The following is a 20,007-nucleotide window of genomic DNA, read 5'->3' as shown; positions in this document are numbered from 1 at the left end:
ACCTGCCCTGGGAGTGTTTGATGGGACAGTGTAGAGGGAGCTTTACTCTGTATCTAACCCTGTACCTGCCCTGGGAGTGTTTGATGGGACAGTGTAGAGGGAGCTTTACTCTGTATCTAACCCGTGCTGTACCTGCCCTGGGAGTATTTGATGGGACAGTGTAGAGGGAGCTTTACTCTGTATCTAACCCTGTACCTGCCCTGGGAGTGTTTGATGGGACAGTGTAGAGGGAGCTTTACTCTGTATCTAACCCGTGCTGTACCTGCCCTGGGAGTGTTTGATGGGACAGTGTAGAGGGAGCTTTACTCTGTATCTAACTCGTGCTGTACCTGCCCTGGGAGTGTTTGATGGGACAGTGTAGAGGGAGCTTTACTCTGTATCTAACCCGTGCTGTACCTGCCCTGGGAGTGTTTGATGGGACAGTGGAGAGGGAGCTTTACTCTGTATCTAACCCGTGCTGTCCCTGCCTTGGGAGTGTTTGATGGGACAGTGTAGAGGGAGCTTTACTCTGTATCTAACCCGTGCTGTACCTGCCCTGGGAGTGTTTGATGGGACAGTGTAGAGGGAGCTTTACTCTGTATCTAACCCGTGCTGTACCTGCCCTGGGAGTGTTTGATGGGACAGTGTAGAGGGAGCTTTACTCTGTATCTAACCCGTGCTGTACCTGCCCTGGGAGTGTTTGATGGGACAGTGGAGAGGGAGCTTTACTCTGTATCTAACCTGTGCTGAGTGCCAGTATTCTAGATGTGATCAGACCATGGTCTTGTGCACTGGCCCATCAATCACCTCCAGCTCATTCCCACTAAACTCCTGGGGGTTGAATTTCCACGGTTGGGGGGAGGGGGGTTCTCCCGATCATCTTTTCTCTGTACAGATGTTGACGAACCTGCTGTGTATTTCCAGCATTGGCAGCTGTACCTGTAGCCATCGAGGCAGCACACTGAATTCCCTAAAACTCTCCCCCACTCTCTCCTCCTTTAAGCCCAACTCTTTGACCAAGCTTTTGATCACTGATCTCAATATCTCCTTTGCTTCAGTGTCCATTTCTCACTCATCTCGCTGAGGTTCCTTGGGGCAGTTTTCTACGATAATGATGCTAAATAAATGCAAAGTTGTTTTTGTTGTAATCCAGTTCTGGGAATGGTCAGTTGGTTTGAGCACAGTGCAGCCCAGTTAATCATAACCACGACTGCAATACCACCTTGGACTGAACCGAAGGCCATGCTGAAGTGGTTATGGCGTAATGGAACATTCTAGATTAGGAAAAAGAACTTATGTCCAGCCTCTGACCTCGTGTATCTGAGCTCACTTACTTATAAATCCAGGACACAGACTACTAGCACTAAGTTCATTAAATTGCTTTGGAAAATGCAGGTTTAATGTTCACACAAACTCATGCTTTACACCTGCCCTGGTCGACGCTCAGTACAACCACCTGGAATTGTCCTCGAGCAGCTGTGCAGATCCTATAAGAGACAGCTGGGACATCATGTGAGGGAAGCAATTGGCTTCAGTGCCCCTGGGTAGGGCAAGTGAAAATCAGGCAGGGTGACCAGCCCGCGACAGTTAGCCAGTGACTCCGCCGGAGATCAGGCAGGATCGGGCTTGGCTGTGACATCTCCCACAGCCTGACGACACTCACCACGAAGAATGGCCACCCGGGTGAGCAAGTCAGCACCTTCAGAATAGGACGGCAGGAAAGAGAACAAGGAGTAGCTGTAGGACAACAATCTGCCACAATCGGTTTTTGTACCCAGATTGGATGTTGGGTTTCTGACATAAAATGAAGCCTATACTTCTCACGGATATCAAGTGGGAGCCCCGAACCCAGTAAAAATAGCATTACCTTAGGACGTAAGATGGCCTCAGCAAGCAGGGGTAGCCCACAGTCTCTGCAAATGAGAGTGCATCATCCTGGCCAAAGAAAAGTGAGTGAGTGAAAGGGCTACTAACTCTACACCAAACATTGCTCTCATACTGAACAGAAAATCATGGAACAGTGCAGGGTCTTCTACATCCCTTTGTACTTCCCATACTTGATGTGTGAATGGAAACAAAGTCCCAATACTTAATCAATAACAGGTTCCCATGGTACAACACAGGTGTAAAATCACAGGAGGGTTTACAGACTTGTAGTTAGGCAGCAAAGTGTAAATAAGGGAGGCTGCGTATCTGGTCAAATGTAAAATGATAATTGGGAGTGGGGTTCCACGGACCCTCGCCGTTTAATTGGATCTGCTAATATAACCACCCATTCCTCATAGTCATTGGGCTACATCCTCTCTCCAATATCGGAAGGAGGATTGATATTCCCTGCTCCACCTGCGGTTCGAAGCCTGACTCCCGATCACAATCTGCACTCTATATAAGGAGCAAGAGGGGCCAGTGAGATTCGCAATTCCATCACTTCATTATGTTAAATTAAAATGAATTTTGAAGAAATGCTTTTAAACACACTGATGAGGGTAACACGTTTGATGTCGTCGACATGAATTTTAGCAAGGCTTTTGACAAGGTCCCACATGGCAGACTGGTCAGAAAAGTAAAAGCCCATGGGATCCAAGGGAAAGTGGCAAGTTGGATCCAAAATTGCCTCAGTGGCAGGAAGCAAAGAGCAATAGTTGACGGGTATTTTTGTGACTGGAAGATTGTTTCCAGTGGGGTTCCGCAGGGCTCAGTACTGGGTCCCTTGCTTTTTGTGGCATTTATCAATGATTTGGACTTGAATGTAGGAGGAGTGATTAAGAAATTTGCAGATGATACAAAAATTGGCCGTGTGGTTGATAGTGAGGAGGAAAGCTGTAGACTGCAGGAAGATATCAATGGACTGGTCAGGTGGGCAGAAAAGTGGCAAATGGAATTCAATCCGGAGAAGTGTGAGGTAATGCATTTGGGAAGGGCAAACAAGGCAAGGGAATACACAATAAATGGGAGGATACTGAGAGGTGTAGAGGAAGTGAGGGACCTTGGAGTGCATGTCCACAGATCCCTGAAGATAGCAGGACATGTAGATAAGGTGGTTAAAAAAGCATATGGAATACTTTCCTTTATTAGCCGAGGCATAGAATATAAGAGCAGGGAGGTTATGCTTGAACTGTATAAAACACTGGTTAGGCCACAGCTTGAGTACTGTGTACAGTTCTGGTCACCACATTACAGGAAGGATGCGATTGCACTAGAGAGGGTGCAGAGGAGATTTACGAGGATGTTGCCAGGACTGGAGAATTTTAGCGATGAGGAAAGATTGGATAGGCTGGGGTTGTTTTCTTTGGAACAGAGGAAGCTGAGGGGTGATTTAATTGAGGTGTATAAAATTGAGGGGCCTAGATAGAGTGGATAGGAAGGACCTATTTCCCTTAGCAGAGGGGTCAATAACCAGGGGCATAGATTTAAAGTAATTGGTAGAAGGATTAGAGGGGAGCTGAGGAGAAATGTTTTCACCCAGAGGGTGGTGGGGGTCTGGAACTCAGTGCCTGAGAGGGTGGTAGAGGCAGAAACCCTCAACTCATTAAAAAAATACTTGGATGTGCACCTGAAGTGCTACAGGGCTACGGACCAAGAGCTGGAAAGTGGGATTAAGCTGGATAGCTCTTTTTTGGCTGGTACAGACACGATGGGCCAAATGGCCACCTTCTGTGCCGTAAACTTCTCTGATCAAAGAACAGCAGCTTCTTAGGGTACATCATGTTTAACTACAAAAATGAGAATTGAGCACTCTTGCTCCTTTACCAAACACTGAATATTACACAGTGTGACAAGGTTACATTGGCAGTCTACATTATAAATGTGAATACAGGCATTTATAATGAAAATATCTGAATGAGGGCAGAATGTATGACTTTAAAATGGGGACTGAATAACAGCTGCACTCCCTGGTTCAGTTTCCCTGCTCTCTAACCCTGCGAGATACAAGCTGTGGCTCACTGGTACCACTCTTGCCTCAGCCACAAAGTCCCCACTCCAGGGACATTCCAGGCTGACTCGTCGATGCTGTACTGAGGGAGTGCTGTACTGAGGGAGTGCTGTACTGAGGGAGTGCTGTACTGAGGGAGTGCTGTACTGAGGGAGTGCTGTACTGAGGGAGTGCTGCACGGTCGGAGGTGCCGTCTTCCAGATGAGACGTTAAACCGAGGCCCTCTCGGGTGGATACAAAAGATCCCAAGGCACAATTCGAAGAAGAGCAGGGGAATTCTCCTGGTCAATACTTAACTGTCAACCAAAAATCATGAAAAACAGATTACCTGGTCATTATCACATTGCTGTTTATGGGACCTGGTTGTGGACAAATTGGCTGCAGCGATTCCTGCATTACAACAATGGCTACACTTCAAAAGCACTTCATTGACTAAAGCGCTTTGGGACATCCTGAGATCATGAAAGGCGCTATAGAAATGCAAGGATTTCTTTTCCTTTCACCTGAAGACCTGAAATCTTGACTCTCACTTTGCAATGTCATGAGTTTACTAAAGAATCACCTGTTCCTTTTGTCTGAGTGGGTCCCGTCTCCAGCATTTACTGCTGGAATCCAACCTCCTCAATGCCTTGCACAGAGCTGTGCGCTGGAAAAATGACTCCCCTTCTCAGGATACTGACGATAGCTCCTTAGTACCAGCCACCCTCTGTACTTTGTCCAAGGGGCATTGAGGAGGTTGGATTCCAGCAGTAAATGGGAACATAGGAACAGGAGTAGGCCATTCAGCCCCTCGTGCCTGCTCCGCCATTTGATAAGATCATGGCTGATCTGTGATCTAACTCCATAAACCTGCCTTTGGCCCATATCCCTTAATACCTTTGGTTGCCAAAAAGCTATCTATCTCAGATTTAAATTTAGCAATTGAGCTAGTATCAATTGCCGTTTGCGGAAGAGAGTTCCAAACTTCTACCACCCTTTGTGTGTAGAAATGTTTTCTAATCTCACTCCTGAAAGGTCTGGCTCTAATTTTTAGACTGTGCCCCCTACTCCTAAAATCCCCAACCAGCGGAAATAGTTTCTCTCTATCCACCCTGTCTGTTCCTCTTAATATCTTATAAACTTCGATCAGATCACCCCTTCACCTTCGAAACTCCAAAGAATACAACCCCAATTTGTGTAATCTCTCCTCGTAACTTAACCCTTGAAGTCCGGGTATCATTCTAGTAAACCTACGCTGCACTCCCTCCAAGGCCGATATGTCCTTCCGAAGGTGCGGTGCCCAGAACTGCTCACAGTACTCCAGGTGCGGTCTAACCAGGGTTTTGTATAGCTGCAGCATAACTTCTGCCCCCTTGTACTCTCGCCCTCTAGATATAAAGGCCAACATTCCATTTACCTTCTTGATTATTTTCTGCACCTGTTCATGACACTTCAATGATCTATGTACCTGAACCCCTAAGTCCCTTTGGACATCCACAGTTTTTAACTTTTTACCATTTAGAAAGTACCCTGTTCTATCCTTTTTTGATCCAAAGTGGATGACCTCACATTTGTCTACATTGAATTCCATTTGCCACAGTTTTGCCCATTCACCTAATCTATCAATATCCCTTTGTAATTTTATGTTTTCATCTACACTGCTTACAATGCCACCAATCTTTGTGTCATCGGCAAACTTAGATATGAGACTTTCTATGCCTTCATCTAAGTCGTTAATAAATATTGTGAATAATTGAGGCCCCAAGACAGATCCCTGCGGGACTCCACTAGTCACATCCTGCCAATGTGAGGACCTACCCATTATCCCTACTCTCTGTCGCCTTTCGCTCAGCCAACTTCCTAACCAAGTCCGTACTTTTCCCTCGATTCCATGGGCTTCTATCTTAGCTAACAGTCTCTTATGTGGGACCTTATCAAATGCCTTCTGGAAGTCCATATAAATAACATCCATTGACATTCCCCTGTCCACTACTTTAGTCACCTCTTCAAAAAATTCAATCAGGTTTGTCAGGCACGACCTACCTTTCACAAATCCACGCTGGCTCTCTCTGATTAACTGAAAATTCTCGAGATGTTCAGTCACCCTATCCTTAATTATAGACTCCTGCATTTTCCCCACAACAGATGTTAGGCTAACTGGTCTATAATTCCCCGGTTTCCCTCTCTCTCCTTTCTTAAAAAGCGGAGTGACATGTGTCATTTTCCAATCTAGAGGGACAGTTCCTGAATCTAGAGAACTTTGAAGATTATAGTTAGGACACCCGCAATGTGCTCACCTACTTCCTTTAAAACCCTGGGATGGAAACCATCTGGTCCTGGGGATTTGTCATTCTTTAGTGCTATTATTTTCTTCATTACTGTTGATTTACTTATGTTAATTTTATCGAGTCCCTGTGCCCGATTCAATATTAGTTTTCTTGGGATTTCCGGCATGCTATCCTCTTTTTCTACTGTAAATACTGACGCAAAGTAATTATTCAACATGTCCGCCATTTCCCCATTGTCAATGACAATATCCCCACTTTCAGTTTTTAAGGGGCCAACACTGCTCCTGACCCCCTCTTTTTCCTAATATAACTATAAAAGTTCTTCGTATTGGTTTTGATATCCCTTGCAAGTTTCTTTTCATACTCTCTTTTTGTAGCTCTTACTATCTGTTTTGTGACCCTTTGTTGATCTTTGTATCTTTCCCATTCGCCAGGATCTGTGCCATTTTTTGCCTTTTTGAATGCCCTTTTCTTATGTCTTATACTCTCCCTTACCTCTTTAGTTGTCCATGGCTGTTTTTTTTGGCAAGTAGAGTTCTTGCCCCTCAGGGGTATAAACCTATTCTGTATCATGTTAAATGTTTCTTTAAACATTTCCCACTGATCATCAGTCGTTTTACCCATTAACAGATTTGCCCAGTTTACTGTGGACAGTCTCTGTCTCATCCCATTGAAGTCGGCCTTGCCCAAGTCTGGAATCTTAGCAGCTGATTCACTTTTTTCCCTTTCAAACACTACATTGAACTCGATCATGTTATGATCACTGTTGGATAGATGTTCACGCACAGTTAAGCCGTTAACTAAATCTGGTTCATTACTCATTACTAAATCTAGTATGGCTTGCCCCCTTGTTGCCTCTGGGACATACTGCTGTAGAAAACTATCCCGGTCACACTCAAGAAATTCGCTACCTTTCTGACAGTTGCTAGTCTGCTTTTCCTGATCTATGTGAAGGTTAAAGTCCCCCATTAAGACCACTATGCCTTTCTTACACGCTTATCTAATCTCTGCATTTATACAATCTAGCACTTCAGAGCTGCTGCCAGGGCTCCTATATACAACTCCCACTATAGTCTTAGATCCTTTCCTATTTCTCAATTCAACCCATGAGGTCTCTGTTGGCTGCTTACCTCTCGTTATATCCCCCTTTATCAATGAAGTGATTTCATCTCGAATCACTAAGGCTACTCCTCCCCCTCTTCCATTTTCCCTGTCTCTCCTGTAGACCTTATAACCCGGTATATTTAGTTCCCAATCCTGACCATCCTGCAGCCATGTCTCCGTAATAGCTTTCATGTCATACCCTCCAATTTGAATTTGAACCTGTAGTTCATTTAATTTATTCCTTATACTCCGTGCATTTGTATATAGAACTCTTAGTTGGGCCACACACCCTAGCCTGACCTTCAGCTTTGATGCTGGGTTAATCGCCTTACGCCTTCTAGTTTTTATTTTATCTGTCGTGCCTAAAGTACACTTTCTTTCTGCTGCACTACGCTTTTCCCTTTCACTTCTTCTTGAACAACTGTTTGTACTATTTGTATTGTAAATTTCCCCTGGGTCTTCCCCTCTCTTGCTGCTCTCAACTTTATTCCCTTCTGACTCCCCGCTCAGGTTCCCATCCCCCTGCCACTCTAGTTTAAACCTTCCCCAACAGCACTAGCAAACACCCCCGCGAGGACATTGGTCCCGGTCCTGCTCGGGTGTAACCCGTCCCGCTTGTACATGTCCCACCTTCCCCAGAACCGGTCCCAATGTCCCAGGAATCTAAATCCCTCCCTCCTACACCATCCCTGCAGCCACGCATTCATCCTGTCTATTCTCCTGTTCCTATGCTCACTCGCACGTGGCACTGGTAGTAATCCTGAGATCACTACCTTTGAGGTCCTGCTTTTTAATTTATCTCCTAACTCCTTGAATTCACCTTGCAGGACCTCATCCCTTTTTTTACCTATGTCGTTGGTACCAATATGGACCACGACTACTGGCTGGAGACGGGACCCACTCAGACAAAGGGAACCAGTGATTCTTTAGTAAACTCATGTGTAAACGTAGGAAAATAACTGTTGATGGGCAAGGCCTAGTTCTATCTTGTCGTCACTCAACCTCCACACACACACACACACACACTAGCAAAGATCACTAAATAACAGCGAGAAGTGTTTCTAACTCCAAACCAGGTCACAGTGAGATCAGCTAGCTCAATCCTGTGACCTCCTGCTCTCTCTGTGGATCAGAGACTAGGTGGTACATTTTTCTGCTGAGCTTTCGAAGAGTGCTGATCTATACCTTAACACAAACCAGGAACAGCAGGCCTGCCACCTGCCTGTACACATACTGAGCCCAGTCACTCTGGGCAACACGACAAGCAAACCCCGCAGTCTCTCACACACAAACACTGGGCTGATCGAAACTCCTCCCTCTTGCACAGGAACTCTCCCATCTAACTGCATTCTGAACAGCCCCAAATGTTTCTCTCTCTATGACCTTGGTCGGTAGATTTTTCCAAATGGAGGTAATGCAGGAGAGGGGTCAACTGCAATGACGGGCCGCCCCTCGCTCCCGCGGGCCGCCCCTCGCTCCCGTGCTCACTCTACATGGAATGTAATGGTCAGAGTTGAACTCAATTTTGTAAATTTGGAGTAAAGCCGGTTGTGAAATTCGTTCAGCAAACCTCGGTTGGATTCCCTGAAGCACAGGTAAAGGGAAAGGCTGCTCCGTAACGATGCTGATTAATCTTACTTCAAAGGCCTTCACTTCAATAATAAATGGACACTGGAGAAAATAGACAATTTTGCATTTTGCACCTCAAACTAATTGTGCGCTGCCTTGCCACCAGCTCACCCATTTCAAGCTTTTGAAATACCAAAACATAAATTTTTTTGGATAAATATGGTCAGAATTAAGAAAGTGGTCACCAAGGAAAGTACACAAGGGATTTAGTTTAAAAGGAGACCTGCAGTGTTAGTTTTCTGCAAGTTCTGCACTCACTTTAGAACAATGTATTAGAATCAACAATTTAGAAAGGTTACGTTTTTCTAGACAGATCACAACAATATAATTGTAATTAATTCAGTGTGATCCAGTTACAGCCCTTTACAGTTCATGAGGATTAGCAGAATATAACAGACAATGTGCCACTGCTGCTCCCTCAGTGACCCAGTGTGCAAAGCTACCCCTGTATGGACCATTATAATTGGCCATTGAAACCCCTAGCGATGGAGAGAGGAAAATTCAGCGTGCGTTCACACTCCTGGTCACTAGTCAATGATTCCCACTGGAATGTGCACACTTGTGGGTGAGATTTAAGCATAGGATCAGGTGTGGCTGTGATGCCCTTTACAGTGCAATAGCCCATCAATTTTGTCTAGCGTGAATGAGCTATCCAAAGGCATTTGATATAATGGGTCTGTATCCTACCAAGAGTCTGTGGTTTCAGGAGGGGAGAAAAACGGACAAATATCCAAGTACTGTGTGTAAAACCTGCCGTCATCACCCTCCTCAAAAAACCCACCCTTGACCCCTCTGTCCTTGCAAACTACCAGCCCATCTCCAACCTCACTTTCCTCTCCAAAGTCCTTGAACGTGTTTTTGCCTCTCAAATCCGTGCCCATCTTTCCCACAACTCCATGTTTGAATTCCTCCAATCAGGTTTCTGCCCCTGCCACAGTACTGAAACGGCCCTTATCAAAGTCACAAATGACATCCTATGTGACAGTGACCGTGGTAAACTGTCCCTCCTCATCCTTCTCCACCTGTCTGCAGCCTTTAACATGGTTGACCACACCATCCTCCTCCAATGCCTCTCCTCCGTCGTCCACCTGGGTGGGACTGCGCTCGCCTGGTTCCATTCCTATCTATCCAGTTGTAGCCAGAGAATCACCTGCAATGGCTTCTCTTCCTGCTCCCACACCGTCACCTCGAGTCCCCCAAGGATCCATCCTTGACCCCCTCCTATTTCTCATCTACAGGCTGCCCCTTGGCGACATCATCCGAAAACACAATGTCAGATCCCACATGTTCACTGACAATACCCAGCTCTACCTCACCACCACCTCCCTCGACCCCTCCACTGTCTCTGATTTGTCAAACTGCTTGTCCGATATCCAGTACTGGACGAGCAGACATTTCTTCCAATTAAATATTGGGAAGATCGAAGCCATTGTCTTCAGTCCCCGCCACAAACTCCATTCCCCAACCTCTGACTCCATCCCTCTCCCTGGCCACTGTCTGAGGCTGATCCAGACCGTTCGTAACCTTGGCGTCCTATTTGACCCTGAGATGAGCTTCCGACCCCATATCCTCTCCATCACCAAGACCACCTACTTCCTCCTCCGTAACATCACCCGTCTCCACCCCGCCTCAGTTCATTTGCTACTGAAACCTTCATCCATGCCTTTGTTACCTCCAGACTGGACTATTCCAATGCTCTCCTGGCCGTCTTCCCATCTTCCACCCTCCATAAATTTAAGCTCATCCAAAACTCTGCTGCCTGTATCCGAACTCGCACCAAGTCCTGTTCACCCATCACCCCTGTGCTCACTGACCTACATTGGCTCCCAGTCCGGGAACGCCTCGATTTTAAAATTCTCCTCCTTGTTTTCAAATTCCTCCATGACCTCGCCCCTCCCTATCTCTGTAACCTCCTCCAGCCCTACAACCCTCTGAGATCTCTGCCCTCCTCCAATTCTGGCCTCTTGCACATCCCCGATTTTAATCGCTCCACCATTGGTGGCCGTGCCTTCAGCTGTCTAGCTCTGGAATTCCCTCCCTAAACCTCTCTACCTCTCTCTCCTCTTTAAGATGCTCCTTAAAACCTCTCTCATTGACCAAGATTTTGGTCGCCTGTCCTAATTCATCGCTCTGATGAAAGGTCCTCGACCTGAAACGTTAACTCTGTTTCTCTCTCCACCGATGCTGCCTGACCAAGTGCGTTTTCAAACATTTTCTGTTTTTATTTCTAATACCTCCTTCTTTGGTTCGGTGTCAAATTTTGTTTGATAACCCTCCCGTGAAGTGTCTTGTGACATTTAAAGACGCTATATAAATGCAAGTTGTAGTAATGAATTGGACTGGAATCTTTCCCTTCACTCAGTGTTACTGATAGCAAAATGTACAGACTTTGGACAGGAACATAGGAACAGGAGGAGGCCATTCAGCCCCTCGAGCCTGTCCTCCCATTCAATTAGATCATGTTTGATCTGTATTTTAACTCCTTTTACCCGCCTTGGTTCCCTAACCCTTAATACCCTGACCCAACAAAAATCCATCAATCTCAGTTTTGAAATTTTCAATTGACCCCCAGCCTCAACAGCTTTTTTTGGGGGAGAGAGTTCCAGATTTCCACTCCCCTTTGTGTGAAGAAATGCTTCCTGACATCACCCCTGAACGGCCGAGCTCTAATTTTAAGGTTATTCCCCCTTGTTCTGGACTCTCCCACCGGAGGAAATAGTTTCTCTCTATCCAGCCTGTCAAATCCTTTAATCATCTTAAACATCTCAATTAGATCACCCCTTAATCTTCTATACTCGAGGGAGTACAGGCCTGGTCTGTGCAACCTGTCCTCATAATTTAACCCTTTTAGTCCAAGTATCATTCTGGTGAATCTGCGCTGAACCCCCTCCAAGGCCAATATATCCTTCCTGAGGTGCGGTGCCCAGAATAGTATTTCCAGATGGGGTCTAACCAGAGCTCTGTACAGCTATAACATAACTTCCGCCCCTTTGTATTTCAGCCCTCGAGATAAAGGCCCATATTCCATTAGCCTTTTACATTGTTTTTTGTACTAGATTTTAGTGGTTTCTGTACTTGGACCCCTAAATCTCTCAGCTCATCCAGTTCCGAGCTTCTCACCATTTAGAAAATACTCTGATTTGTCTTTCTTGGGTCCAAAGTGATGACCTCACACTTTCCTACATTGAACTCTATCTGCCATAGTTTTGCCCACTCACTGAATCTATCAATGGCCCTTTGCAACTTTCTGCTCCCATCGACACTATTTACTGTGCCACCTAACTTAGTGTCATCAGCAAACTTGGATATACGGCTCTCTAGTCCTTCATCCTAATCATTTATAAATATAGTGAAAAGCTGAGGCCCCAGTACAGATCCCTGGGGGACACCACTAGTCACTTCCTGCCAATTTGTGTACATACCCATGATCCCTACTCTCTGTCTCCTACCTCCTAACCAATTCCCTACCCATGTCAATAGATTGCCTCCAATTCCATGCATTTTCATTTTTGTTAACAGTCTGTTATGTGGAACCTTATCGTATACCTTCTGGAAGTCCATATAAACAATATCCATAGACACTACCTTATCTACCACGTTAGTTACCTCCTCAAAAAATTCAACTAGGTTTGTTAGAAATGACTTCCCCTTTACAAATCCACACTGACTCTCTCTGATCAGCTCATGTTTGTCTAAGTGCTCAGTCACTCTGTCCCTAATAACAGATTCTAGTAACTTCCACAACAGACGTTAGACCAATAGGCCTATAATTTCCTAGTTTATCTCTCTTACCCTTCTTAAATAATGGAGTGACATTGGCAAGTTTCCAATCCAAGGGGACAATTCCTGAATCGAGAGTTTTGGAAGACCGTGACTGGAGCATCTACAATTTCCTCACCTCTTTCTTTTAATACCCTGGGGTGGAAACCATCAGGACCTGGAGATTTGTCAATCTTTAATAACATTAGTTTCACCATCACCAATGTTTTATTTATATTAAATCTAGTAAGTTCCTCCCCTTGATTTATTTTTAGTTTTCCTTGTATCTCTGGTATTTTATCCTCATCCTCTGATGTGTCGACTGATACAAAGTATTTAACATGTCTGCCATTTCCTGATTTCCAATTACAGTATCACCTGAGTCTGTCTTTAAGGGGCCCACATTACTCTTAGCCACCCTCTTTCTCTTAATATATTTTTAAAAACCTTTAGTGCTGTCCTTGATACCCCTCACAAGCTTTTTCTCATATTCCCTTTTTGTGGTTCTTACCACTTCGTTTCCCTTTGCTGTTCTTTATATCTCTCCCAATCCGTGGGATCTCTACTGTTCTTTGCCTTTGTATAAACCCTTTCTTTTAGTTTTATACTATCTCACTTCCCTTGTTGACCGAGGTTGTTTAATTACACTGGTAGAGCTCTTGCCCTTTAAGGCCATGTACGGGTCTTGTATTCTACCAGATATGTTTTTGAACACCTCCCACTGTTCATCCATAGTTTTATCCATTAGTAGTTCTGCCCAGTCTATTGTGGTCAATTCCTGCCTCATCCCTCCAAAGTCAGCCTTACCTAACTTACCAGCCTTACCCTGACTCACCCTCTCCCTCTCAAACCTAATATCGAATTCAATCATATTATGGTCACTGTTCCCTTAGTGTTAGATTATAGACTATTTCAGGCTCTTTACTGATTATCTAAGATGGCCTGATCTATTGTTGGTTCAAGAACACATTGTTCCAGAAAACTGTCCCGAACACTCAAGAAATTCACAGCCTTTGGGACTCGAGCTGTTCTGCTTCCCCCGTCTGTGAAAATTAAAGTCTCCCATTATAACTGCTCTGTTTTTGCAACAAGTTTCTCTGATCTCCGCGTTTATTGTATCCCACTAATTCATCACTGGTATCAGGAGGTCTATAAACAACTCCCAAAGTCTTGAATCCTTTTCGTGTCCTCAATTCTACCCATAGTATTTCTACTGCCTGCTCAGCCTTACTGATATCTCCTCTTTCTAATGCTGTACTAGTGTCCCTGATCAATATTGCTCCTCCTCCTCCTCCTCCTCCTCCTCTCCTCCAATTTCCCTGTCCTTTCTAAAGACCTTATAACCTGGAATATTGATCTCCCAGTCCTGCCCAGTTTGTAGCCAGGTCTCAGTGACGGTCACTACTTCATACCCTTTAAACTGAATGTGGGCTTCGAATTCACTTGCTTTCATTTCATGCTATGTGCATTTGTGTATGGAACTTTTAATTGGGCAATAGACCCTGATGTTTTTAACAGACATTTTAAACTTCTCGTTCCTCGTTTATTTTTGAATCACACCTGTTGTATTTTTATATAGTTATTTCCAAACCTGAAGTATTTATATTACCTTTAAACACTATTGATGACCTGGACTTCACTCTCAACACCCTTTTTTAAAAAATCATTCGGCTATTTTTATTTCTGCCTGAGCCCTCCCTCCCTCACCCTCTATAAGTGATGGGTATGTCAGAGCTGTTCCCAGCATAAGAGGCAGCAGCAGAGGGGAGTGGGGGGGGGGGTACTGACTTTGACTAGCCAAGTCCAGCAGAAAGAGAATCAGTCGGTGATGGGAAATGAGGAAAAGAAAATCCTTAACAAGTTATAGAGGCAATGGCAACAAAATAAGAGCGAGCCCCTCCCCTCCTCAACGTGCTGACTTTCGCTGGGCACAGTTCCGCAGGCAGCACTCCACTCTCTGGTACCTCGCTCAAGTAGCTGGCCCTCCAGAGTGTTCCCAGCCAGCAAGTTTCAGCATGCTATTCTACCACAATGGGCATCACAGGCGAGAACAATCCTGTTCCCTCTCACATGAACACTTTTCCAGCAGCGATCAGGAATGAGAGTTCTGGCTGAATTTGGACTTTTTGTTGAATCTTTGTTTCCCATCTCTGGGTCACACCTATAACCTTGCTGTCTGCCCTCTGCCGGTGCTACTCTGCAGGAGAAACAAGTCACCCAGCTTACAATTTTCAATATCTATTCATGTAACACCACAAGCGGATTATTACCGAAGACAGGTTGAAGCTTTGGGAGGGAACAGGAAACATGAACCTGCTTCTCCTCTTTCAGATACTGATGTACCGGCTTTGTATTTCCAGCAGTTTCTGTCTTTGTTTCAGATTTCCAGTTCTTATTTTTAATGACTGTACCTGCTGATTCTGACCCGGCCTGTGATCTTCATTAGGTTTCAAAGCTAGGACGTGCTGATGATATTTACCAAAGTATTGACGGCCGTCCAGGGTGCCTGGGAAATGTTCAGCTCGTCGAGCACTGCGGAGAAGACAGCCCGATCCTCAGCACGGTCAATCTGCATCGGGTTAGTGCCCAGAATATTCACACCGTACTTGTACAGCGGAACCGCCAAGTTGTTTGGAATCTGTCCACCGACAGAAATAATGGACCCATTGCAACCCTGAGGGACAAAAGTCACCGTCTGATTACTCAAAGCTCCTCAGTGAGAACCCAGTCAGCCCACAAAGCTCGGGGGCTTCAATTACAAGGAGACAGGGGAAAAAATGGTTCTCATCGTTAGAAGAGGGAAGGATAAAGGAGTGGATCGAACAGATGTTCAAAATTAGGACAGGTTTTTCATTGGGTAAGATTATTTCCGCTGGTTTCTGAATCAGTAACTCAAGGGCCTAAATTTAAGATCCTGATCAAAAGAGGAGGGGAGGGTTAGGAGAATAGTTTTACATAGATGCTTGTTACCAGATACAGTGGTGGGAGCAAAATTCATCAGAGCTTTCAAAAGAGAAGTGGATAAATATTTGAAAAAGAAAAATTTGAAAAGGTCTGGGGAAAGTGCCAGGAAATGGGGGAAGGTCGGCAGCTCTTTCAGAGAGCCAGCGGAGGCACGATGGGCTGAATGGCCTCCTGTGCTGTAAAACTTTATGGGGTTAAAATTCAACTTTGGCAGGGACCCGAAACGGGCAGTAGCAGATCGGCGGCCCGTCAAACACACATCCTCATTTGCCTATCCAGTGACTTCATAAAAGGAAAATCCGGCGAGCAAATTAACAAAAGAATTAGGTACGAGCAATATCGAAGAGTGTGATTTCAAAGCAGGACACTAATTATTTCCCATTACTTCAGAAATCAATCATCTTTTAAGAATTGATGACTCTGAATGGCCTGCTGGACAACACAAGGACAGGATAGGACCCAATGTAGAAGAGGCAGGAGAACCAGAGACGCTGTCTCTCACCTCCTGTTCATAGATGTCCAGGATCCGTTCTAAGGAGAGCTCCTCGAAGTACAGCCTGTCACACTCATCAAAATCCGTGCTGACGGTCTCTGGGTTGTGGTTTACAACCACAGTCTTCCTCCCGAGCTGCCGCAGGGTTCGGATGCTGGAGACAGCGCACCAATCAAACTCCACACTGCTACCTGCAGACACAACATTATGATCTAAAACATCAGCGTCAGATCCAAAAGTTATCCCATCGACTGTGTCAGCTCCTAAAGTTATCCCATCGACAGTGTCTGCTCCTAAATCTTCAGGCACCTCACCGCTACAGGTGAGGTGCCTGAAGATTGGAGGGTAGCAAATGTTGTGCCTTTGTTTAAGAAGGGCGGCAGGGAAAAGCCTGGGAACTATAGACCAGTGAGCCTGACATCTGTAGTGGGTAAGTTGTTAGAGGGTATTCTGAGGGACAGAATCTACAGGCATTTGGAGAGGCAGGGACTAATTAGGAACAGTCAGCATGGTTTTGTGAGAGGAAAATCATGTCTCACGAATTTGATTGAGTTTTTTGAAGGGGTAACCAAGAAGATAGATGAGGGCTGTGCAGTAGACGTGGTCTACATGGACTTCAGCAAAGCATTTGACAAGGTACCGCATGGTAGGTTGTTACATAAGGTTAAATCTCATGGGATCCAAGGTGAGGTAGCCAATTGGATACAAAATTGGCTTGACGACAGAAGACAGAGGGTGGTTGTCGAGGGTTGTTTTTCAAACTGGATGCCTGTGTCCAGCGGTGTGCCTCAGGGATCGGTGCTGGGTCCGCTGTTATTTGTTATTTATATTAATGATTTGGATGAGAATTTAGGAGGCATGGTTAGTAAGTTTGCAGATGACACCAAGATTGGTGGCATTGTGGACAGTGAAGAAGGTTATCTAGGATTGCAACGGGATCTTGATAAATTGGGCCAGTGGGCCGATGAATGGCAGATGGAGTTTAATTTAGATAAATGTGAGGTGATGCATTTTGGTAGATCGAATCGGGCCAGGACCTACTCCGTTAATGGTAGGGCGTTGGGGAGAGTTATAGAACAAAGAGATCTAGGAGTACAGATTCATAGCTCCTTGAAAGTGGAGTCACAGGTGGATAGGGTGGTGAAGAAGGCATTCAGCATGCTTGGTTTCATTGGTCAGAACATTGAATGCAGGAGTTGGGATGTCTTGTTGAAGTTGTACAGGGCATTGGTGAGGCCACACTTGGAGTACTGTGTACAGTTCTGGTCACCATATTATAGAAAGGATATTATTAAACTAGAAAGAGTGCAGAAAAGATTTACTAGGATGCTACCGGGACTTGATGGTTTGACTTACAGGGAGAGGTTAGACAGACTGGGACTTTATTCCCTGGAGAGTAGGAGATTAAGGGGTGATCTTATAGAAGTCTATAAAATAATGAGGGGCATAGATAAGGTCGATAGTCAAAATCTTTTCCCAAAGGTAGGGGAGTCTATAACGAGGGGGCACAGATTTAAGGTGAGAGGGGAGAGATACAAAAGGATCCAGAGGGGCAATTTTTTCACTCAAAGCGTGGTGAGTGTCTGGAACGAGCTGCCAGAGGCAGTAGTAGAGGCGGGTACAATTTTGTCTTTTAAAAAGCATTTGGACAGTTACATGGGGAAGATGGGTATCGAGGGATATGGGCCAAGTGCAGGCAATTGGGACTAGCTTAGTGGTATAAACTGGGCGACATGGACATGTTGGGCCGAAGGGCCTGTTTCCATGTTGTAACTTCTATGATTCTATGATTCTATAAAGTTATCCCATCGACAGTGTCTGCTCCTAAAGTTATCCCATCGAGTGTCTGCTCCTAAAGTTATCCCATCGACTGTGTCAGCTCCTAAAGTTATCCCATCGAGTGTCTGCTCCTAAAGTTATCTCATCGACAGTGTCAGCTCCTAAAGTTATCTCATCGACAGAGTCTGCTCCTAAAGTTATCCCATCGACTGTGTCAGCTCCTAAAGTTATCCCATCGAGTGTCTGCTCCTAAAGTTATCTCATCGACAGTGTCAGCTCCTAAAGTTATCTCATCGACAGAGTCTGCTCCTAAAGTTATCCCATCGACTGTGTCAGCTCCTAAAGTTATCTCATCGACAGAGTCTGCTCCTAAAGTTATCCCATCGACTGTGTCAGCTCCTAAAGTTATCCCATCGACAGAGTCAGCTCCTAAAGTTATCCCATCCAGTGTCAGCTCCTAAAGTTATCCCATCGACAGTGTCTGCTCCTAAAGTTATCCCATCGACAGTGTCAGCTCCTAAAGTTATCCCATCGACTGTGTCAGCTCCTAAAGTTATCCCATCGAGTGTCTGCTCCTAAAGTTATCTCATCGAGTGTCTGCTCTTAAAGTTATCCCATCGACTGTGTCAGCTCCTAAAGTTATCCCATCGACTGTGTCTGCTCCTAAAGTTATCCCATCGACTGTGTCTGCTCCTAAAGTTATCCCATCGAGTGTCTGCTCCTAAAGTTATCCCATCGAGTGTCTGCTCCTAAAGTTATCCCATCGACAGTGTCAGCTCCTAAAGTTATCCCATCGACTGTGTCAGCTCCTAAAGTTATCCCATCGAGTGTCTGCTCCTAAAGTTATCCCATCGACAGAGTCTGCTCCTAAAGTTATCCCATCGACTGTGTCTGCTCCTAAAGTTATCCCATCGACAGAGTCTGCTCCTAAAGTTATCCCATCGAGTGTCTGCTCCTAAAGTTATCCCATCGACTGTGTCTGCTCCTAAAGTTATCCCATCGAGTGTCTGCTCCTAAAGTTATCCCATCGAGTGTCTGCTCCTAAAGTTATCCCATCGAGTGTCAGCTCCTAAAGTTATCCCATCGACTGTGTCTGCTCCTAAAGTTATCCCATCGAGTGTCTGCTCCTAAAGTTATCCCATCGAGTGTCTGCTCCTAAAGTTATCCCATCGAGTGTCTGCTCCTAAAGTTATCCCATCGAGTGTCTGCTCCTAAAGTTATCCCATCGACAGAGTCAGCTCCTAAAGTTATCCCATCGACTGTGTCTGCTCCTAAAGTTATCCCATCGACTGTGTCTGCTCCTAAAGTTATCCCATCGACTGTGTCAGCTCCTAAAGTTATCCCATCGACAGTGTCTGCTCCTAAAGTTATCCCATCGACTGTGTCAGCTCCTAAAGTTATCCCATCGACAGTGTCAGCTCCTAAAGTTATCCCATCGACAGTGTCAGCTCCTAAAGTTATCCCATCGACAGTGTCTGCTCCTAGTTATCCCATCGACTGTGTCTGCTCCTAAAGTTATCCCATCGACTGTGTCAGCTCCTAAAGTTATCCCATCGACAGTGTCTGCTGTTAAAGTTATCCCATCGACAGAGTCTGCTCCTAAAGTTATCCCATCGACAGTGTCTGCTCCTAAAGTTATGCCATCGACTGTGTCTGCTCCTAAAGTTATCCCATCGACTGTGTCAGCTCCGAAAGTTATCCCATCAACAGTGTCTGCTCCTAAAGTTATCCCATCGAGTGTCTGCTCCTAAAGTTATCCCATCGACAGAGTCTGCTCCTAAAGTTATCCCATCGACAGTGTCAGCTCCTAAAGTTATCCCATCGAGTGTCTGCTCCTAAAGTTATCCCATCGACAGAGTCAGCTCCTAAAGTTATCCCATCGACAGAGTCTGCTCCTAAAGTTATCCCATCGACAGAGTCAGCTCCTAAAGTTATCCCATCGACAGAGTCAGCTCCTAAAGTTATTCCATCGACAGAGTCAGCTCCTAAAGTTATCCCATCGACAGTGTCTGCTCCTAAAGTTATCCCATCGACAGTGTCTGCTCCTAAAGTTATCCCATCGACAGTGTCTGCTCCTAAAGTTATCCCATCGACTGTGT

General features: G+C 45.3%; 1 protein-coding gene across 1 annotated transcript in view; it reads right to left on the bottom strand.

The window, feature by feature from the left end:
* Positions 1–20,007, bottom strand: part of cps1 (carbamoyl-phosphate synthase 1, mitochondrial) — a 345,020-nt gene that overhangs the window by 169,008 nt on the left and 156,005 nt on the right. Inside the window, exons 22-24 of the mRNA XM_067988237.1 lie at positions 16,139–16,320; positions 15,152–15,346; positions 1,847–1,914 (exon numbers count right to left, since the gene is read on the bottom strand). Coding sequence (XP_067844338.1) covers positions 1,847–1,914; positions 15,152–15,346; positions 16,139–16,320 — 445 coding nt within the window. The remainder of the gene's footprint in view (positions 1–1,846; positions 1,915–15,151; positions 15,347–16,138; positions 16,321–20,007) is intronic.

Source organism: Heptranchias perlo, chromosome 7 (genome assembly GCF_035084215.1).
Source record: "Heptranchias perlo isolate sHepPer1 chromosome 7, sHepPer1.hap1, whole genome shotgun sequence".
Lineage (NCBI taxonomy): Eukaryota > Metazoa > Chordata > Chondrichthyes > Hexanchiformes > Hexanchidae > Heptranchias > Heptranchias perlo.
This window is presented reverse-complemented; position numbering and strand designations above follow the sequence as displayed.